At 49.2% G+C, this 23,827-nt stretch overlaps 1 protein-coding gene across 2 annotated transcripts in view; it reads right to left on the bottom strand.

Annotated features, from left to right (window-relative positions):
• Positions 1 to 23,827, bottom strand: part of KIF15 (kinesin family member 15) — a 2,141,222-nt gene that overhangs the window by 1,037,766 nt on the left and 1,079,629 nt on the right. For both annotated transcript variants that reach the window (XM_069648268.1, XM_069648269.1), the window contains exon 19: positions 12,761 to 12,866. In XM_069648268.1, the coding sequence (XP_069504369.1) occupies positions 12,761 to 12,866 (106 nt within the window). The remainder of the gene's footprint in view (positions 1 to 12,760; positions 12,867 to 23,827) is intronic.

The raw sequence follows: 23,827 nt of genomic DNA on the forward strand, positions 1-23,827 counted from the left end.
GCCCTCCCCTTCGGACTACGGTCGGCACCCAGGGTGTTCACCAAGTGCCTCGCACCGGTGGCGGCGCAGCTGCGCCGCAAAGGGATCCACGTTTACCCCTACCTGGACGACTGGCTCATCCGAGCCAAGACAAGGGAGCTCGCCGTGGTTCACACGGCAAGGACCGTCCAACTTCTCACGGACCTGGGATTCTCCGTGAACTACGCCAAATCTCACCTGGTACCCGCGCAAGACGCTCTGTTTCTGGGAGCGAGGCTCGACACAGTGTCCCTTCTGGCCTCCCCGTCGTAGGAGAGGACCAGGACCATCCTGGGCACGGTGCAGAGGATGTTGGTGGCCGACGCGGCCAAGGTGAGGTCCATCAAGTCCCTCCTCGGAATGATGTCTTCCTGCATCTACCTCATTCCCATGTGCAGGCTCCGGATGCGCCCGTTGCAGGAGTTCCTGGACGCGCGCTGGATCCAAACGACGGGCAGCTTCGAGGAAAGGATCACACTCGACGAGAGTTTCCGACGAGCGATCCGGTGGTGGGGCACCCGCGCGCATCTGACGGCGGGCATGGACTTCCAGATCCCAGCCCACCAGGAGACAGTGACCACGGATGCCTCCCTGGAAGGGTGGGGAGCGCACACCGAAAATCTGCACGCAAGAGGCCTTTGGCTCCCGACGGAGAAATCCTTACATATCAACGTCCTGGAGCTCCGTGCAGTGTTTTGGGCCCTCAGGTCCTTCCTTCCGTCCCTCAAGGGCAAGGTGGTGAGGATCTTCACCGACACCACCACCATGTTTTACATCAGGAAACAGGGCGGAACCAGGTCCCCAGCAGTGTCCAAGGAGGCGCAGGACCTGTGGCATTGGGCAGTCGCCCAAGGGATGTTTCTGGTGCCGTTTCATCTGGCAGGGATAAAAAACACCATCGCCGACTCACTCAGCAGGTAGCTGCGCTCGTGCCACGAGTGGGAACTACGGCAGGATCTAGTGGATCGCCTCTTCCGACGGTGGGGCACACCCCAGATCGACCTGTTCGCGACGGCGACGAACTCCAAGTGCCGGAGGTTCGCCAGCAGGTTTCCCCAGGCGAGGATCATGGGCGATGCTTTCTCGTTCCCCTGGGAGGGCCTGTTCCTCTACGCGTTCCCTCCTTTGCCACTGCTAATCCGGCTCGTCAACCAGCTCAAGAGGTCACGGTGCAGGATGATCCTCGTCGCACCTGCGTGGCCGAGGCAGATATGGTTCCCGGACCTTCTGGACTTGTCAGCGTCCCCGCCAATCAAGCTGCCGGTGGACGCGGATCTGCTCTCCAGGGAAGGAGGCGCCATCCTCCACCACGACCCGAAATCGCTGAACTTGCAGGCCTGGCTCCTGCAGCGCTAGAGTTTGGAGGATACGACATACCGGCCGACTGCAGAGAGGTTCTTGCAAAGGCCAGGGTGTCCTCGACTCTTAAATGCTACGGACACAAATGGAAGAGGTTCTCTGTCTGGTGCCACGCACAGAAGATTAACCCTCTACGGATTACGGCTCCCCAAGTACTGCCGTACCTGCTGACGCTGGCCAAAGCTGGACTGGCACACGCGTCCACCAAGATTCATCTTGCTGCGATCTCCCGATATACCAGAACCACGGGGCGGACGTCCTTGTGGTCTCATCGTCTGGTGAAAGAGTTCATGAAGGGACTGTTCAGATCGTTCCCGCCGGTGAAGGCTCCGGCCCCGGCGTGGGAGCTCAACGTGGTGCTGACCAAGCTCATGGGACCTCCGTTCGAGCCTCTGCACTCGGCCCCGTTGAAGTTTCTGTCGTGGAAAACAGCGTTTCTTGTGGCCATCACCTCCGCACGACGGGTGGGAGAGATCCAGGCCCTTTCCTGCAAGGCCCCGTACTTGACTTTTCACGACACGAGGGTAGTGCTCAGGACGCACCCCTCCTTCATGCCCAAGGTACCGTCGGACTTCCACCTCAACGAACCCTTGGTGTTGCCTGTATTCTTCCCGTCGCCTTCGTCGCCGGCTGAGAGGACTTTGCACTCGCTGGATGTGGCTATAGCGCTGAAGTTCTACGTAGACCGCACGAAGTGTTTTCGGAAGACGTCACAACTCTTTGTGAACTTTGGACCTGTCAATCAGGGGAAGGCTCTCTCAAAGGCTTCCATTTCCAGATGGCTCTCCGGCTGCATCATGCACTGTCACCGGTTGGCAAACCGACCGCTGCCTGGCCGTCCGAGAGCCCATTCCACCAGAGCGATCGCAGCTACCACGGCGTTCCTATCTGGTGTGCCCCTGCTGGACATATGCAGGGCTGCTACGTGGAGGTCGACGCACACCTTCACGAAATTCTACTGCGTCGACCGGGATTCCAGGGAGGAGTCCAGGGTCGGCCAAGCAGTGCTGCGCAACCTGTTCGCCTGAGGTGAGCCTGGTGAGGAGATAAGATGCTTAATGTTGAGTTTGATGTGATGCTTAATGTTGAGCCTTTGCCACCTCCCGTGGTTGTGCATGTGTGTACTGCTATGTATTCTTTATTCATCAGCATGTGAATCCATGCCAGACCCCATGCTGGAGAAGGAACAAGTTACTTACCTGTAACTGTTGTTCTCCAGCATGGGTCTGGCATGGATTCACATGCGAACCCTCCCGCCTACCCCTCTGCGGCTCTTCACTTGGTCATACTGCCACTTCACGTGCTTCCAAATCTGAAGATGGCTGCCAGAGGCGGTGCTTAGGTAGAGGGCAGTCATTGGCTGTGGTCAGTATGACGCAGAGACCAGTGATTGGTTATTACTACGAAAGACAGATCAGAAACGAAACTGATACTGGTTTTTTCTTTACCGAGGATTCCCAGCCTGACGACGGGGAATATTCATGAGCATGTGAATCCATGCCAGACCCCATGCTGGAGAATTGGTCATTTTGGCAAAATGTAGCCATTCTGAATATGTAAAAACTCAGATCCATTTTTGGGTTTAGTGTTTGTAATTGTAATCTTTCCTCCTCCTACCCCGGATGGGGAGGTGGATAGAAAGATGTCAAAGTCATTTTTTGCGACAAGTGGAAGTCTGAGACAACCTTCGGGAAGAAAGAAGGTTTCATCGTGAGAATAACTGTCTTTATGGAAAACTGTATGAGGAGGCTTACAGAACAGGGCCCACAACTCGCTTACCCTGCGGGCTGACGTTATTGCAATAAGCAAAACAGTTTTTAATGTCAACAATCTTAATGGGCATGAGTGTAGAGGCTCAAAATGAATTCATGTTAAAAATCTTAAGACCAGATTGAGATCCCATACAGGTACATTGAATGGAACTGGTGGAAATACATTTAGTAAGGCTTTTAGGAATTGAACAATCGGAGGGATCTTAAAATATGAATACTCCTTTGAATAGCACTTGAAAATAGACAGATCCGCCAGGGAACGTCTAATTGTTCCAATCTGGAGTCTCAGATTTGGCAAATGCAACAAAAAGGAAAGCACCACAGGTGTGTCACACAGAAAGGGCTCCACATCCTTACCCCTGCACCAGCAGCTGAACTTGATCAAATGGCCACCGGTATAAAGATGTTGTTGCTGCCCTTCTGGATGAAAGCAAAATCTCCATTACATCATCCGGAAGGACCCAATCCTTACATCCACCATGCGTGAAGGCTACGTGTCTTGACCTCTGGAAGGAGAACTACCTTCCTCTTACGAGAAAAGATCCTCTTTTTGAGGAAGACACATTGGAGGGCAGATGGACATGTCCAGAAGGTCTGGGTACCAAGTTCTCCTGGCCCAATCCAGAGCAATTAGGATCATGGATTTCCCAAACTTTCTCAACCTCCTGATTACGTGAGGAATGATGGGGACTGGAGGAAACACGTACAGGAGTAGAAACTCCCAGTCCATCACAAGCACGCCCCCACAGATCCTCTTGGAGGAAATTTCATGGAGCAAAACAGTTTGTACTTCCGGTTGACACTGGTCACGAACAGATCCACTTGAGGGGTTCCCCAAAGGGTGAAGATCTCTTGAAGGACTTCCTGAGCAAGTTCCCACTAGTGGGAGACTGCTCTGCCTGCTCAGAGCACCCGCTGCCGTGGTCTCATGTCCGGCCAGGTGAACTGCCGACAGGGAGATTCCTTCTTAAATGGCCCAGAACCAGAGCTACATTGCCTCTCTGCACAGTGGTAATGACCCTACACCACCTCGTCGTTGAGATAGTACATGGTCCCTGTATCGTCCGTCATTATCAGGACATTCTTTCCCTGTACAGAGGGCAGAAAGGCCTTCAGTGGTAGTCTGATTGCCATCCACACCAAAAGGTTGATATGCAGTTTGGCCTCCGATGGAGACCAACGACCAGACCGTTGGTGTGGGCTCCCCACCCCGTGAGTGAGGCATCCGTCACTACAGTACTCACCAGCCATGGCTGCCAAGAAGATTCTCCCTTGAGAATGTTGTCCTTGCAAGCCCACCAACGAAGGACCCGAGAGACACTGCTCGGAACTTTCAGGTGGTCTGACATTCTGCCTGAAAACTGGGACCATTGAGTCTTGAGAGCCCATTGGAGGGTTCTCATTCTCAGGCGAGCCTCTGGCAACAGGAAAATGCAGGATGCCATTAGAAAGAGCGATCTCAAATAAATTGAAGGCCAGACGATGCTGGGCACTCTGGAATTTGGTAACCATCTGCAGAATGTATTGAGGTCTCACCTTGGGTGGCGAGGCTTTTCCCGAGGAAGCATCCAGGACTTCTCCAATAAATTGGAGTCTTTGAGATGGTATCATGTTGGACCTCTTGTAATTGAGGGAGAAGCCCAGTCTGTGGAGCAAGTGGCAGGTTACGGCGAGTTGTTCCCCGGCTTGCTCGGGTGAACAAGCCCTGATCAGCCAATCGTCCAGGTAGGGAGAGACGAGATTCCCCCCCCTCCCCCTCTCCCGAGACTCGCAGCCACCACCGCCATCAACTTGGTGAAAATCCTCGGGCGGAGGTCCGCCCGGATGGCAGAACTCAAAACTAATCACGAGAACCGCCAACCACAAACCTCATTCTGTGCTTGAGATGGATAGGCACATGAAAGTAAACATCCTGAAGGTCCAACGACACCATCCAGTCTTGGAGTTTGAGAGCCTGAAAGATTTGGGAAAATGTAACCATCTTGAACGTGTCCTTCCTGCGGAACTTGTTTCTTAAGTGCAAGATGGGTCTCAATCCTCAGTCCTTTTTGGGAATCAGAAAATAAGGGGAATACTAACCCTTGTTCTTTTCCGCTACAGGTACATGTTCCATTGCACCTTTCTCTAGCAGGGTCAAAATGTCCTGCACAAGGAGCGGATCTGGAATTTTGAAAGTTGTTCCCCGGTGGATGATCCTAAGGCCTACTTTGGAAAGGAAGGCAGTAACCTTGGGCTACAGTTTCCACTGCCCAAGCATCGGAAGTAATGCCTCGCCATTCGTTCAGTAAGTCTGCCACCCACCAGGGCCTTGTGAGTCAAGACCTCAGAGTGGTTTTGAGGCTCCTGAAGCAGCGGCTGAGGATAAAGCTGCCGCTGCTTGGGTTGGCTTGGCACCTCTCCCTCGTCCACCACGAGGCAATCTTCTCTGACCGGCTTTTCCTCTTCCAATAGAGGAGTAGAAACAAAAGGACTTACCCCTCCAGGAAGATGAGCCAGAGTAGGGGTATTGATTCTGTCTAATGGCGACGCTAAGGGATTTAGCCGCCGCTTTGAGGTCTGCAGCTTTTCCAAACTCTCATCCGCCTTGCTGCCAAACACCATTGAGCCATCAAAGGGCATGTGGAGTAGCCTAGCTTGCACATCTGGTGGAAACCCAGACTTCCTCATCCACATAAATCTGCGTAAAGACTGTGTTGGCTGCCATGGATCTGCTGATGCTGTCTGCAGTATCCATACCCGACTGGAGACATCCAGCCATTGCCTCCTTACCATCCTTGATTGCCAGGAAGCAGACTTCTTTCCTCCCCTTCCGGGATATGGTCAGTTGCCATAGCTACGCAGTCCCACAGGGTAAACGTAAACCTTGAGAAAGTACAAGTTACATTTGTTGATTTTAATGCCATACTGGCTGCCATAAAAACCTTTCTCGTCCAGGCATCCACTCTCTTATCATCCCTATCAGGAGGGATGGATGGGTATGCCGACTGCATGGTAGATGTAGCAGCCTGAACCACCAAACGTTCTGGTGTTGGGCGTTTAGTTAGATACTCTGGGTCGCTGCTGCACGGTCTGCATTTTTGGGCAAAATTTGTATTTACTGCAGCCGCAGTTTCTGGTGTCTCCCAATTTGCAGAGACCCTTTTCTGCAATGCTGTGTGGAAAGGTAAAATTGGATCTTTCTGGGGGACCCTGGTCCAAGATGTCCGTCATATCATCTTGTTCAAAAGGAGTAGGCGAGCTCCAGCCTAAACACTCTATAACCTTACTCAGTTTTCTATATGAGGAGTCAGCATTTTCAGTTGGATCTTGTTTGCCGAACTAACTCGGGAGAGGTATCTAACCCACAGGCTGACTGAAGGTTGTCATAAATCCCTTAATCTCAACTCGGAGATTAGCTCTTCTGGCACATTAGGGCTACTGAATTGTAGCCCAATAGGTGGTGCATCATCATCAGAAGGATGATGCGCCTCATACATGGCTGATAAAGACTTAGTCTCTTTTTAGGTAAAGGTTTGAAAATCTTTCTGTACCACCACTGGCTTTGACAATTTTGAAGTCGGGATCACCTTACTCGGCGTCGACTTCGACGCAGACAGCTCAGACGGAGTCAGTAAAGGTGTTGATGCAGTCGACTTCTTGTGCTTCTTCGACGGGAAACCCTTGATGGGCTTAGTTCCTGACTCTAAACCCTTGACTCATCGGATCGGGATCTTTCTCGATGCATCACCGGCTTAAAGCTCAGTTTTCGAAGATTTTGTCTTAGACTTCCCTTTGTCGTCTTTTTGCAGATCGACAGGGGCATGGGCTTTCTGCTTGTCCTTCAAAGGTTTCAAGGCTGCATTCTCGAAGATCTTAAGCATCTCAGTACGAAACGCATCCCACTTAGCAGGGGAGTCCGATATCGTTGGACACCTGATTACCTCAGCCGAGGAATCGCTGGAGGTCGAAGGCGACCTATGACGCAGTTTCTTGGCCTTCTTCGAAGACGAAAAAATGGCGTGATCGACTTCTCGATCAAGACCGCTTTGGTTTTTTACGTCGAGAGGAATAGCTCGTCCCATCAGTAAACTCTTCGAAGGAGACTTCAAAGGTAACCTCCACACCGCCAATTTACCTTTACGCTCCATGAGAACCTATTCGGTCATTACCCGACAGGAGCCGCAGTCGGAGGTATGATGCCTGGAACCAAGGTAGCACAGACATACGCGGTGGGGGTCGGTGATCGACATCTTCGATCCACGGTCTTGGCACTTCTTGAAGCCAGACTTATGCGTCGACGGTACCGACAAAGAAGACATTTTTGAAACAAAAATAACTAGTGATTTCATAGAAGAACTAAGGCGTGCCGTAATTCTCTCTAAGCGTTAGCTCAAAAAATTGAACTGAAGCCAATGGGCGCTGCATGCGCTACTCATACTGATGGCGTTGACAGTCAAACCGAAGCCTTTGTGGGTCATCGACGAGACGGCACACAGCACCCGGTGTTGAAAAAAAATCCAAAGCAGCTGGAGAGATAATCATCATAAGATGAGGAATACGTAGGAAGACACAATCCATTCGAAAGTCTAGTTATGTGTTCCAGAAGACTACTAAGTTAGCAGACAAAAGAAGCACATTGTCCAGAGGACCAAGGACATGTCAGACACACCTGAATGAATGGGATGGACAATAACTCTGCAGGTTGGGTCCCAAGAAGCGAGTCAAAAGAACAGCAGTAGAAGAGAACCGGCAAAGCATGGGAAGCCTAATACAGATTAAATGAAGGCAACCAGTAGTGCAAAGAGGCGTTTTTGACTTTACCCAGCACACAAGCTCTGTGCCAGTAATACGTCACAAATGTGAAGTACTTATTGTAAGCAAGTAGTACACTGTTTTAACATCCTGTGTGTTTTTCTCTATAGTGTGATTTGTCAATTGTCTACAGCAATAAATCAAACATTGATAACACTGCAAAATTGAATTTTCAAGTTATGGATGAATGTTCAACTCAAGTCAACCTTTGTGACCATCTCCTGAGTGAATAAAAGGAACAAGTTACTTACCTGTAACTGTTGTTCTCCAGCATGGGTCTGGCATGGATTCACATGCTCATGAATATAAGAATGCATAGCAGTATACACATGCATAACCACGAGAGGTGGCAAAAGGCTCAATATCAAGCAATACAACAACTCAACATTAAGCAACTCTTACCTCCTCACCAGGCTCACCTTAGGCGAACAGGTTGCGCAGCACTGCCTGGCCGACTCTGGACTCCTCCCTGCAATCCTGGTCGACGAAGTAGAATCTCGTGAAGGTGTGCGTCGACCTCCACGTAGCAGCCCTGCAGATGTCGAGCAGGGGCACACCAGACAAACGCCGTAGTAGCAGCGATCGCTCTGGTCGAATGGGCTCTCAGGCGGCCTGGCAACGGTCAGTTTGCCAACCGGTGACAGTGCATGATGCAGCCGGAGAGCCATCTGGAAATGGAAGTCTTCGAGAGAGCCTTCCCTTGATTCACAGGTCCAAAGTTCACAAACAGCTGTGATGTCTTCCGAAAACTCTTCGTGCGGTCCATGTAGAACTTCAGCGCTCCAGCTACATCTAGCAAGTGCAGAGTCCTCTCAGCCGGCGACGAAGGCGACGGGAAGAAAACTGGCAACACCAAGGGCTCGTTGAGGTGGAAGTCGGACAGCACCTTGGGCATGAAGGAGGGGTGCGTCCTCAGCACCACCCTCCTGTCGTGAAAAGTCAAGTTCCCGCCATCAGATGAGAGCGGGTACCCCACCATCGTATCGCCTGACGGAACGCTTCGTCGAGCGGGATCCTGTCCTCGAAGCTGCCCATCGACTGGATCCAGTGGGCATCGAGGAATTCTTGCAAGGGCCGCATCCGAAGTCTGCAGTGGCGCATCAGATAAATGCAGAAGGACATCATTCCGAAGAGGAACTTGATAGACCTCACTCTAGCCACGTCCGTGGCCAGCAGACGTTGCACCTTTCCCAGGATGGTCCTGATCCTTTCCTCCGACGGTGAGGCCAGTCGCGCCACTGTGTCGAGCTGTGCTCCCAGAAACAGGCGACTTGCGACGGGACCAGGTGGGATTTTGGAAAGTTGATGGACAATCCCAGGTCCGTGAGCAGCTGGACGGTCTTCGTTGTGTGGTCTACGGCGAGCTCCCTTGTCCTTGCCCGTATGAGCCAGTCTTCCAGGTAGGGGTAGACGTGGATCCCTGTAGGCGCAGCCGCGCCGCCACCGGTGCTAGGCACCTGGTGAACACCCTGGGTGCCGATTTTAATCCGAATGGGAGGGCCTTGAACTGGTAGTGCCGCCCTTGGACCACGAACCTGAGGAACTTTCGGTGTCTCTTTAGAATAGAGATGTGGAAGTATGCATCCTCCAAGTCCAACGACGACAGGAAATCGCCCTCCTCCAGCAGTCCCAGCACGTGCTGGAGGGTGACTATCCGGAACTTCTGTGCCTTGATGTACTTGTTCAGTCGTCGCAGGTCCAGGATGGGACGCCATCCTCCGGTCTTCTTCTTTACGAGGAAGTACCTTGAGTAAACTCGAGCCCCGAAGCCTCTTTGGAACGAGCTTGATGGCACCTTTTCTGAGCATCGCCCTTACTTCCAACAGCAGTTGAGGGACGTGATTTTCCTTCCTGGCCACGGGAGAAATGTGGGGGCACTTCTTCTGGAACTCGAGGGTGTGTCCCAGGGCCAGGGCGTCCAGCACCCAACGGTCGGTGGAGATTGACTCCCACACGCCGACGAACCTCGTCAGCCGGCCTCCCACCGGGGTGCTTCGGCGGGGGCCCGACCCGATGGTCGGTTCAATCTTAGTTTGAGGCCGCCTTGCCTCCATGACCACCTTGGCGACGGCGGCGGGATCCACCTGACTTGCCGCGTCCCCTGTAGGCCTCCTGCAACGAAGATCTTGCTGCTTGACAGTACGTAGAGGAGCTACTGCAGGCTCCCTTGGAGGCACCCTTTGTGCCTCCAGAGCTCTGAAAGGACGGCTGTCGCTGTTGGAGCACACCCAGTGCACGGGCCGTCTCCGTGTCCGTCTTGATCGCCTGAAGGGACTCATCAACCGCCTTGCCAAACAGGTTGTTCCCATCAAAGGGCATGTCCAAAACCTTTGTCTGTACGTCCTGGTGGAAATCCGTCGCCTTGAGCCATCCTCATCGTCTCAGGCAAACGCCGTTGCCCAACTGACGGAAACCGGTGTCGGTGATGTCCGTAGCCACCGTAATGGCGTGGTCCGAAGCAATCTCACCTTCCTGTAAGATTTCCAGGGCCTCAGCCCTCTTGGCGTCCGGAAGGAAGTCCAACAGAGGGGCGATCTTGAACCACAACTCCCTGTCGTAGCGGGCTATGATGGCCAGGGCGTTGGCCGCCTTGATGGTCGTCGCTGCCGATGAGATGACCCGTCGTCCCATCGCATCCAGCTTCCTACCCTCGCCGTCCGGCGGGGAGGTTGAAGTCGAGGCCGATGCGCCCCCCCCCGCTTTCTTCTTGGCCGCCGCCGAAACGACCGAATCCGGGGTAGGTTGCGCCCTAAGGCACAAGGGGGCAGCGTCGGGGACCCAGTACTTCTTCTCGTACCGGTCCCTCTTTGCAGGCGCCGTGGCAGGGTTCTTGAGGAGGGCGAGCCCCTCATCCCAGATGTCATCAAGAAGCGGTACGGCGAGGACCGTCTTCCTTTTAGCCTTGCGCCGTTGGTAAAGGAACCCTTCCTTCTTCTTTTCTTCGGGGCAGAGCTGGAAGAGCTCGGATGCCCTGGAAATCATGGCATGGAAGGATCCAATCTCGTCGGACGGGGACGCCCGAGCAGGGGGGCGACAGGGGACACGTCCCGTCGTCGCCTCCGTCGTCATCTTTACCGGTCGTAGCCGTGTCCATGCCTGTATCATCCCCGTGGGTAGTAGACCGGGGGGAAGGCAGAGAAGGCCGCAGAGGCAGGAGAGGTGGCGTATGATGCGTCGTCCTCCTTTTATGCGGTGGACTCTCCGAAGGTCCTGGCTCCGGTTCCCCCGTCGGGTCTGGCTCAGGTACCTCCGTCGGGGGGAGGGGCAACCTTGTCCTCATCTCCGAACATAAGGACTGAATCGCTGACAAAATGGCCGCCGAAGTGTCCTGCGGCGCCGGAAACGATGGGCGCGAGGGCTCTTGAGGAGCCTTGTCGGTGGCCCCGTCGCTCTGGTCGTCGCCCTCGTCGGGATCCCTCCCGATGGGCTGGGCCTCTTCCACGACTTCGATGAGCTCTTCTTCAGAGGTCGTGTCCGTATCCACGATGGCCACCAGCCCCTCCCCCACCTTTTCCAACGAGGACTTTTTGGGGGTCTTCTCAATGGGCCTGAAAGAAGACTGGTGTAGCCTCCACAGGCTGAGCCAGGGCCGCGGCGACATCCTCAATCAAGGTCTTAGCAGGGTGAATTAAGGCCATCGCCACCTTCTGGATGCCTGGGGCCTTCACCATGGGAGGAGGGTCCGAGCCTCGCTCCCCCTCTGCTGGAATCTTCGAGATCGACCGGGGCCTCTCCAGAAGCTTCGCCGGGTTCACGGACTTCCTCTTACCCGAGCCAGAGCGTTGGCTTGTGGTTGATGGCACCGGGGAGGATGCGCTCTGCCTGGCAGCCAAGGAGCCCGACCGTTCGGTGCTCTGGGTGCCCGCCGACTCGCAGTGCTTAGCCTTTTGTTGGGCCCCCGTCGCCGGGGCACCCTCACAGGACTTAGAAGACCACTCGGACTTCTTTTTCTTCTCGCCTGGCGGGCTCTTATCTTCCAGCCAGTTGGCGAGACGGAGGTGGCGATCCTTCATGGTCCGCTCCGACATGTTCCCACAAAACGCGCAGTCCTTCTCCTTGTGCGTCTTGTCCTCATGGAGACAGTAGAGTCATAACGAATGCTCGTCCTCCTTGGAAACGTTCTGAAGCTGGCATCCAGGGCAACAGCTTCCCGGGCGTCGAGCTTCCTTTCTCCTGGGCCATGTCCGGGGTAGGCCTCGGAACTTCTGGAATCCTCCAAAAGCGTAACTCGACGAAATCTTCACCCTTGAGGGGCGTAGAAACTCCGAAATGGATCCCCGTTGATCGGATGTAGAAACGGTGGAGCTTGAGGCTCTATTTAACCGAAAAATGAGAAAAATCTCCTGAAAAAGCACAAAAACGCAGCAAAGCGCGAGAGCTACAGCACGAGGACTCCCAACACTTGAACATGCGGTAAAAATATGAGGATGGCTGCCAGGGGAGGGGCTTAGGGAGAGGGCAGTCATTGGCTGGGGGCAGTATTACCCAGAGACCAGTGATTGGTTACTACTAAGAAAGACAGATCAGAAACGAAACTGATACTGATTTTTTTTTCTAAACCAAAGATTCCCGGCCCGACGACAGGGAATATTCATGAGCATGTGAATCCATGCCAGACCCCATGCTGGAGAAATTTGGTTAACTTGCCGCCATGGGCTCTTTAATTACAGACCCTGTAGGAAACTGGCCGGTAGAGCCTTGAGCGAGTAGTACAGATATTCATTATCAAAATGATGGTCAAACAGGACACATGTCCGCCACAAGTATATTAACAATTTTAGCACATTTAAGAAGCACTACAGCATTAAGAGTTAATTTACCATCATTCTTGCTTTCATTTTCTTGGCGTTGTTTTTCAAGGGTTTTTATTTGTTCATTAAAGGCATCCTGCTCTTTGTTCCATGCAATTCTCTCCGATGCAAAATGCTTTGGGAGGAAAAGAGGTATTGATATACAACAAATTAAAATAAATTACATAAGTGGCTTCAAAATCCATAATTTACAGGGATTATTGCAGTCTTGTGAAATATGGATTTCACCCAATGGGAAGCCTATGTTATATCTACTAGTTCAATTAAACAATGGTTTTCTAAGCATGACAATCATTTGAAATAATCAAAAAAGCATGTCATTTGGCTTAATACAAATTTACCCACTGGCACAGTGTTGTGATCTGAACAAGCCGGGAGCACTGCAATCCTGATGTCATTTCTTTAAATCAGCAGCTGTGAACCCACATAATCAAATCCCAAAGTATTTATGTTGCAGGTTAAGCTATTACCTTATCAATTCTCTTGAATTAAGGACTTCGATCATTGTGGAGCATACAAATTGCTTAACATGTAAAATAAAGAACACATTTCTCACTGCAGTAACGATTGTACTCCTAATCAATAGCCCCCTTCCCTCCATTCTTGTAGGGATCGGAGACTTTTGCAAAGCAAAGTCTTCCAAATTTGAATTTGGACACCGGCCCAGTATATGCAGACTGGGTGGGGCCACCACGCATGTTGGCTCTGACTACCAGCAACACCCTTGTTTATTTATCCTCCTGCATCAGTCAGGTTGACTAATGTCTTGTTTGGGGGTTGGTGGGAGTTTATATGGAGGAAATGGCACAAATAACTAGGAGTACAGTCGTTTTCATGATGAGTAGCCTTCGTATGCCTATCCCCTTTCCTCCATATTTAGAGAAGAATACCAAGCACGATTCTCTGGGTGGAGGAAGTACTTCTAGGCAGAGTGTTTCAAGAGGACAGCCTGACCAAACCTGCCAGTTGATCTAGCACTAGGGTTCATATAGCATTGTCTGGAAAAGAATGTGGACCAGATGGGCCACTTTGCTTATCACTTCCCAAGGAACAACAAAGAAGAGCTACATCAGTGGCCTGGAAATTGACGGCATGAAGGTGCATACCATTAGGAGGACCCTCACCCTACAGCTTCTAAGGTTCTTTTATATAGGATCCTATACAACATGCTAGAGGCGCACTAGAAGCCACCTTATTTATTTGAAAACCATCACATTTTAGGAAAGATTATCATCCTTTGTAAAGTTTTTGGTCCTATGCAGAAAAGATTTTACATTTGGACAATGGAGCGTCAGCTCACCCCCCCCCCCCCCCCAACTATAGGCGTGGAAAATACCACAGCAGTCTTCTAAAATACCAGTCAGATGTCAATTGAAGACATGGTCTGCGAAAACTGATATAACATTGGAGGTTCCACAGAGGATAAGAGGCTCTTACTGGCAGAAAGAACCTCACCAGGAATTTAATAGGTTTTAGCTTCATCACAAAGTCCAATCTCCTGTAAGCCCCTATGACTGAAATGAGTGTGGTACGAATCGCTCAAGCTAGCGAGGCTAAAGATTAATTCTACAGCACCCAGTAGTGGACTGACCGCTCTAAGAACCATTGGCCAAAACTCTGCCTCTTGTTCTGCCGGCTTCTAGACCCCTTTCTAGCCACCTGAAATATTCTCATGCTCTCCTGTGAGAGACTGAGGTGACCCAGCATCAGCTCGAAGAACCAGGCAACAAAGTACATTGATTTTGGGAAGGATCTGAAGCACCTTCCAATCCTGCTGAGAAAGAATCTGGGAATATACTGGGAGAAATGTCAGCCCTTTGATCTCCATGATCTTGACGTTCAAAAACCAGATCCTGGTCGGGCAGAGGGTAGTCACAAGCATAGTGGATGACGGCTAAAATAAGTTATGTTGAAGAGAACGCTGTGGATCACAGGCACAAGTTAAAAAAAAGAAAAACAAAAATAGGACGTCATGTCCACCCAAAGAATGTGAAAACCATTCCACATGGAAGCGGTCACTTGTACCTGTGCCATTAATTCTTTGTCCCCACCCCCATCCTAAGGGATGCAAAGCTCCTGCACTCCGAGGGTGGTATAAAAGATGCACGTGAATGCCCCCCAGTGATGAAATCAGAGGGTGGAGTTCAGATTTGTAGCTTGCTTATTTCAGTCTGACCATTCTGTCTCCCTTTTCCTGGTTCCGACTCATCAGGTAGATCACCTTCAGGAATAGGTGACAGATTTCTACTGTCAGGGTGCATGAGGGAGGGGATATGGTACCTCCCTGCTTGTTTATATAAAACTGATTCGAGCAGAGTCTTTGTAGTGGCGTGAGCAGTAACTATGCAGTCTCTATTCTACATAGGTGGTACTCTGCTAAAAACCGCCTTGCACCGCGGAGCGGTCGCTTAGTCGAGCACAGTCCTTGGAGTTGCTGGAGACGGGAGCCGGGGCCGAACCAGCTGTTAACTTGCCTCGACCGTAATGACCCACATGCGAGAGAGGGAAGTCACTCTACCAATCTATGCCGGTGTTGCAACCGAAGACGCAAGCCCAGATATGACATGAGCTTGTGGAGTCCAGGACTGTGGTCGCAGTTGAGCAGGCTGGCGAGCTGATGGATGTGCCTGAAGATTTGGTAAACAAGCAGCAAGTAACTACTTTGCGACCCCAAGTCGAAGTAGTTGTCCCAGCGCTTGCGACGCTGCGATGCCTGTGCTGCTGCTTTCTGGGGCGGTCCTAGTCGACTGATGTCGGCCACATCAGGGCGGCCGCAGGAGGTCTGTCAGCCAAAGAGCTCGAGCTGAGTGGCCAAATTGCGAATACTAACCAGTATCTTGTATTTGACGCACTTGGCCTCTAACTTCACTTCTACAGACGCGTGCAATACCAGTTTTTGTTGTTTACGTAGTTAACTGTACTTTAAAAGAGGTACTTCCCAAAACAGCAGGTGGTTGTGCCTGCATGGATACCCAATAGAGAGGACAAACTTACCTGCTCTCTGGACCCTGGATCCCAACAAGGTTAGGCAAATTCCAAGCAGTGGAACGCCAGCTCTGAGAGAAACTGCTGGGAAAGAAGGTAACAAACAAAATCCACTAAAGGTGTTGAACTTAAGACCACTTGGTCCAACGATTACAATAACAGATGACACTTATCTACAGAGATCACACAAGATCTTTCTATGAGGTCTTGATTCTCTGGTGCGTTGGAAAGTAGCATGGGGAAAGGAAACACTGCAATAACAGACTTTCAGACACATCCACATCAGGAAACTTGGTGGAGCGTATTGACGATTTCAATGGAGGTAATGGCGATTGCCATGGACTGGGAGTAAAGAATACTGAAATATTCGCCATATTTAGCAAAGAGAATACGAAACCAAGGAGAAAGGCTGGGAAAAAACTGGATACAAAAAACGAAAAATCAGAACTCAATTCAAGAAAATGTTTACGTGATTTTAAGACTGTAAATGTCACTGTAAACACCAATAGTGAAGTTGTGCGAGAAAGCAAAAAAAAAAAAAAACAAAGGATAAGGCTAAACAAAAACTAAAATCACTATAGGAGTTAACAGTCTACTTATGAAGATGATCTTACAGATACACACGTGCAAATTCATTCTACAAAGCGTTTTACTATCGAAATAACTCCTAGCGACAAGCAGGTAGAGTCTGCTAATGAGTCAAAAACGGATGACCAAAAAATGATGAACATAGAATCCACAAAAAAGATAAAAGTGGTCGAGGACAACGAACTCCAAGTAGTTCCTTCAGGAAGAATATACATTAATTCAACCAGAGGTGTCCGTTGAAGTGGGTTCTCCGACAAACTCTACTCTAACATTTACCACCTTAAATGAAAGATGGGAAAGACTAGCCCAAGAAACACGGATTCCGACCTCAGGCAAAGGAGGGACGCCGACAGCGTTAGTAAGGACTGAGTTTCACTCCACACACGGTCCTAGATTTCTTCCAAACCTGCAAGTGCCTGTAACAAGTTATGGTAACAGTGTGAAGCAGGGAAGGAGGCGCAAGGCCTGGGTTTTACGAACAAAAAAGTAACAAGTAAGATTGAGAAAAAACACAAGGCTACCTCCTGAATCACAACAATTTACTACATCTACTTCATTATGTGCTTAGCGGTTTATGGTCATAAAAGGTGGAAAAAAAAAAAGTTTCATTTTTTTAATGACTTTTTTGTTCGAAATGTGGGGGTCCCCCCCCCCCCACCTCCCCTTTTTTCATTTTTTTTATTTTACCCCTTTTTTTTACTTACCTGACCCCAAAAAAGCATATAATTAAATAAATAAAAAATTCAACTTTTTTTTCGATATTTTTTTTTCGGGATTATTGTAATTCGAGATTTTTTTTCAGTCTTTTGACTGACCACCGTGCTTAGCCTCAGAACCATCGAATCCAACGATTTAAAAATTGTGGAGTTTGCAGAGGAAACACAAAATGACCAGGTAATCCTACATTTGGACTATATTATATTACATTTAACATCATGTTGGATGCAGCGCCTGCACTCATGTCCTTAGGTTTTTACATCGTTAAAATTGCTGATGTATGTGATCAAGTAGAAGATTCGCCTAATGATTCAAAAAATAAAAAAAGACAAAAGAGCAAACACAGTGGTAAATGTTGGAGCAGGTATCCAGTCCTGGGGACGAGACCAGAGTAAAAAATGCAAATCAAACAAAGTCAAAAGAAGTCCGTAGAGAAAATGACCTCAATGGTGACAACCTTATTGAAGGACTGGCTAAATAAGCAACAAATCAAAACCTTTGGATGTGGAACTCGAATGAGTGATGATAGGCAAGCACATGAAAGAAACAAGAACATACCTGAGCCGACTGATAATTGGCACTGGTTGGCCGAAGCTTTGGCAACAAATACCCAAAACATGAACAACAAATAATGCCAAGCAATGACGGATAGGAGCACCCTTGTGGTTGGCTCCTGGAATACCAGAGGCTTTCTGCATCTATTTCAGAATAATTGGATAACTGATATAAACCTAAAGTGTGTGCAGCAAAGACCTTAACCTTCATTGATCAAGTCTCAGCTAGAATTGATGAAATATACAAAGAAGTGAGCACACCGGGACTCCTAATCTGTGGAGAATAAAAGGTCAACTGCATTAATCCAAATCAAGGAAAGAACAACAGGATAGCAACTAGGTGGCGTCTCAAAATGGATCTGAGAAACATGCGGATGCTGAATGGGAACATCAGAGGGGACATATCTGCTAATTATATGAGGAGTAGGATGGGTCTAAGATCAACTCTAGACTATTTTTTGGTGTCCAAGAGCATACACGAGCAAGCATTAAATAAGCAGGTGATCGTCGGTAAACACAGTGACCACAACATGGTGACGTTAGCACTCGATACAGCCAAAGATCTGAAAACCAGGCAATGGGATTGCAATGTAAACATCAAATCCAACAGAGTGAGACTGCATCTTAATGTTGATGTAAACACAATTGTCAAGAAATATTGTGAGGAACAGGATGGGGTTGAATATGATCATCTATTGACTCAATACACGGAAAAGAACCAAGGGCTAAAAAACTGCAAAGACAAATGTGTGGCGAAATTAGAAACTCGCACAGTGAGGATGGAATTGAGTCGGCAGATAAAAAAATAAAATAAATAAAATAGAGTTGCTAAACAAAAGTACAAGAATTGGGTAAAAGCCCACAAAGTGCTAATGTTACAAAAGGACTCGGAATACTTTTGGAAAACAACACAGAGCGCATCACTAACAGCGCTACAAACCAACTCTGTAACTGAAGTCGACTGGATAATGTTTTATGGCAAATTATACAGTAAAAAAGTTAAGAAACAGACTTACCTATTCTAACTCATTGGGACTTAAGAGTTTGAAAAAAACGATATTCTTGACATCAAAAGGGCAAGCTCGTCTAGGGATCCAGGGCCTGATGGCCTAACTAACTCCACAATGAAAGAGAACCTCGAAGAGTGGGCTAACATATGTCAAGAACCTTTTCACAGAATCAATAGCAAATGTACTATACCAACATCCTGGAGAAGTGCTGTCATCGTACGTTTATTTAAAAAAGGTAATAGGGCCAATCCTAAAGATTACAGGCCTATAGAGCTCCTGGATGTTTCAGGAAAAGTGTTTGCTACAATGTTGCAACAAAAGTTACTCAAGTGGATCACAGCATCTGAACACATAGAACCGAGACAATCAGGTTTTGTGAAGGGCGTCGGATGAAGTTTGAATTTAAGAACTGGTGGTAAAGCATACCGAGCCCTCAGACTTTTCACATGCATTTGACAGCATAGACAGAGAAATGCTGTGGTCTAAGATAGAAATGTGGAAGTGCCCTGCAAGCCTCTTGGCGGGAATAAAAGAACTGCACACTGGGACCAATGTCAGGATTTGCCTAGATCAGGCTGGCACCTTTCGCCAGCTATCAACACCTTTTGTGGTGTGAAACAAGGTTGCCCCTTAGCGTCAATCATCTTTAACTTACTTCTTTCTGACATTGGTATCACGCTTGAGGAGGTTCCATCATTTCCACTAAAAGTACATGGGAGCCACGTGAACTGGCTATTACACGCCGACAATCTGATTCTTCTAGATATGACTCCAATTGGACTACAGCGGAAGTTGGACGCTGTAGAGACACATGCAAAAAATAATTGTCTACAAAGAAAAAAAATGTGAGATACTGGTCTTACAACATCCAAGGAGCATCAATAAGAGGAACAGGAAAAGGTTCAAATGGTGCCCTCGGAAAGACATTCTAAACATCGTACCTAATACTAGATACTTGGGAATGAAGATGAGTTCCCATATTGATGATTGTCCTTGGGTGGAAACAGCAAAAATCAAGTGTCGCCAGCTTGCCTGTCAAGCATCCATCCTCAACAAAAAATATGGGAAATTTTCCTTAAGACCCGTGATAAAGGTCTATAATCAGAAAGTGGTGCCAGTCTTGATATTTGGTGCAGAATGTGCCCTGGGATGCCCATATGAGTTGTGGGCGACGCTAGAAAACATTTTCTGGACATAGGTTTTACAGCTCCCTAAAGGCATTCCAAGAGTGTATATAAGATGAGCTAGGGCTCACATCTATTAATGCACACGCATGTTGGAACATGTTAGCCCTTTACCGCAAAACAACGATGGAGGCTGTTCCTGAATTTCAAATTTTACACAATCTTGGCAATGGTAATGCAAAAAGCATATCAGTCTTATGGTCTCGACGATGCAAGGTCTTGCTCAAAAAATTGGAAATTGAGATTGACGTTATACAGCAACCAGACTTTGGTTAAGACCAAACTTTGGAGGCTTGATTGGATCTCTACTCAAGAACAAAGAACAAAAGAAAGCATGATGAAAGATGTGCCATGTGAGGCAAGAGCTCTCAATGAACAACCAAAATTTGTGGAGCTTTTTGCTGATCCATATCGAAGATCTTTGGTTTTGAGCTTTCGACTAAACACTTACAAAACCAAACAAAAATTAAGCACATGGGCACAAAATCGTGACAAAGACCTAACTTGCAGATTCTGCAATCAACACGAAGAAACCTTAAAATATCTTGTTTTGTTCTGTAATGCTATTCGAGATCGGAGGACCAAACATCTAGCCCCAATCGTCGGAAAGTATCAATCACTGAGTGGTGAAAACTAGCAGCTGATGATGTTCACTGGTTCGGATAGTAAATGAATTTACGCATTAACATCTTTCTTGGGAAACGTAAGAGTCTTACTAGCAACCACAAGTAGTGGATTTGAATGAGTAAGAAGAACAAGTTACTTACCAACTGGTAACGTTCGTTCGACTGGATGTTCCTCCAACGTATTCCACATCTTTGACATGTAATGTCCACAGCTATGCACTTCGGAAACTTTTTCGGCAGAGGGCGTCCTGCGTCAATGGTGTCAGGTCGATGTCCCTCGAAGGCCTCCGTCGAGGGCAACATCACCAGATGTTATATATAGGACGCACGGCGCCCGTAGCCTCAAATTACGTTTTTTTCCTCAGAATGTGTGGCACCAGTCTCATGCCTACTTGACTGCACTTAGCCTTGCGGAAACTGAAGCTGCAATCGAGTAAGAAATTCTCCAGAGGAGCAGGCTGGGAGGGCGATGTGGAATACGTTGGAGGAACATCCAGTCGAAAGAACGTTACCAGTTGGTAAGTAATTTGTTCTTCGAATGGATTGCGTCCTCTAACTTATTCCACATCTTTAACAGACTCCCAAAGCAGAAGAATAAATGGAAGAGGGAAAAGAATGTATAGTACCCAATTAGATTGCGGAATAAAGAACCGCCTTCCCAAAGGCCATATCCCAACCATGGATTGTATCCAGGGAATAATTTTAACAAAGGTGTGGATTGAAGCACATGTAGCGGCATCACAAATATTCCTAATAGGAACTCCCCGCTGGAGGGCGGTGGAAGTAGCCACGCCCCTAGTGGAAGGAGCTCGTAATCCTTCAGGAGGGTCCTTACCCACCATTCGTTAACTAACACTCTGTAATGGTAAGGATAATCCACCTGGACAAGGTCGGTTTGTTAACTGCCCAGCCCAATAGGCGTCCAGCATATCCTACAAAGAGTTGATCGTCCACTCTGACCCTGGACATCCTAGAAATGTAAAAGCGCAGAGCTCTCCTAGGATCCAACTGATGGAGTCGCTCCTCTTCCTTACCAGGACGAGGAGGGTAGAAAGATGGAAGAAACACCTTTTGACTTAAATGATATTCAGATACTACCTTAGGTAGAAAAGAGGGATGTACTCACAGTACAACCCTGTCCTTGTGAAACACAGTAAAGGGTGGCTTAGATGAAAGTGCCTGCAATTCACTCACTCTGCGAGCGGAAGTAACCGCAACCAAGAACACAGTCTTGAAGGACAGTAATCTCAAAGGACAAGAGTGCAAAGTTTCAAATGGAGCACCCATGAGAAATTTCAAAACCAAATTCAAATCCCAAACCGGCACCTGGAAAGGAGACGGCGGGAAAACAGTCAGTCCTTTAAGAAACTGAAAAATCAAAGGAATCTTAAAGTAAAAACATTCTTCAGACGAGCGCTTAAAGATGGACAGCGCCGCCAGGTGACCCATAATGGTACCCACTTGAAGGCCCCTGTGGGCCAGAGAAAGTAAGACAGACAAAACCATATGAATGGAGCACTGAAAAGGATCCACATTGTGACCTCTGCAACAGTCGCAGAACTTACGCCAATGGTACAGGGATTTTGTTGCAGGCCACGTGGCCAAAGCAGCACCTCCATCATGTCATCCGGGAGGTCCCAATCCTTATACCTCAACCTTTCAGATACCAAGCGTGAAGGTTGAGAGTCTTGACCTCTGGATGGAGAACCTGACCCGCCCTCCCCACCCACTTCGCACTAGAGCAGTTCCACTGGGTAGGGAAGCCGGTGTGGAGGGCAGATGGCCATTCCTAGAAGGTCCGGGGTACCACGCTCTCCTGGCCCAATCCGGAGCAATGTGGGAACCGAACCTCCGTAACCTCTGCAACACTTGAGGAATGACAGGGACTGGAGGAAACACGTACAGCAGTTTGAATGACCAATCCACCACAAACGCATCTCCTAAGGCTCCTCTTGGAGGAAATTCCCTTGAGCAGAATCTCTCGCACTCAGGTTGACACTGGTGGCGAAGAGATCCACTTGCGGGGTTCCCCAGAAAGTGAAGATCTCCTGAAGGACTTCCTGAGCCAACTCCCACTCGTGAGAGATCGAGCTCTGCCTGCTCAGAGCGCCCACCGCCGCATTTTCATCTCCAGCCAGATGAACTGCCGAGTTTGAAATTCCCTGCTGGATGGCGCAGAACCAGAGCTACATCGCCTCTCTGCACAACGGAAGAGACCCTACCCCCACTTTTTTGTTGAGGTAATGCATGGCCACTGTGTTGTCCGTCAAGATTAGGACACTTCACCCGTACAGAGGGCAGAAAAGCCCTCAGCTCTAACAAATTAATGGGGAATCTGGACTCCGACGGAGACCAACGACCGATGGCAGTCAAGTCGTTGGCATGAGCGCCCCATCCTGTGAGGGAAGCGTCCATCACTACAGTCACCACTGGCCACGGTTGCCAAAACGGTTCGCACTTCATCAGGTTCACTTCATTGGCCCACCACAGAAGATCCTTGGAGACCGAGAGTGAAATCTTAACGGGATCGACATCTTGCCGGAGAACTGGGACCACTGCATCTTGAGGACCCATTGCAGGAATCTCATCTGCATCCTGGCCTCTGGCACCAGAAAAATGCAGGATACCATGAGACCGAGCAACCTTAAGAATTTGAACGCCGGGAGACTCTGGGCATGTTGAAACTTGTCTGCCATCTGCACAATGTGATGAGCGCTCACCTTGGGATGCGAGCACTTCTCCAAGGACGTGTCTAACTCGGCCACGAAGTATTGGTGCAGTTGGGAAGGTGTCAGATGCGACTTCTTGAAATTCAGGGAGAATCTCAGCCTGTGGAGGGTGCGGCAGGGGAGACCGAGGTGATCAAACGCTTGCTCGGGAGAGCGCGCCCGGTTCAGCCAGTCATTCAGGTAGGGGTAGACATATCCCACCACGCCTGAGGTATGCACCCACCACCACCATAAGATTGATGAAGACCCTCAGGCGGAGGTCAATCCGAATGGCAGGACCGGAAACAAAGTGCGGGTCGCCAGCCGCAAACCTCAGGCACATTATGCTTGGAATGAATCGTCACATGAAAGTAAGCATCCTTTAGGTCCAGAGACACCAACCAACCCTAAAGTTGAAGGGCCTAGAGCACTTGAGAAAGAGTAACCATCTTGAACTTGTCCTTCCTGAGAAGTTTGTTCAACCAACGCAAGTCCATGATGGGTCTCACTCCCCCACCTTTTTTTGGGATGAAAAAATAATGGGAATACCATCCCTTGTTCCTCTACGCTACAGGCACCAGTTCTATAGCACCTTTCTCCCGCAGGGTTAGGATTTCCTGCGCAAGGAGCGGATCCGGAAGCTTCACAGAGTTTCCCCAGTGGATTGTTGTGAGGCCGCTGAAGGAAGGGAAGGCAATAGCCGT

This window comes from Ambystoma mexicanum, chromosome 2q (genome assembly GCF_040938575.1).
Source record: "Ambystoma mexicanum isolate Mex_15411 chromosome 2q, UKY_AmexF1_1, whole genome shotgun sequence".
Lineage (NCBI taxonomy): Eukaryota > Metazoa > Chordata > Amphibia > Caudata > Ambystomatidae > Ambystoma > Ambystoma mexicanum.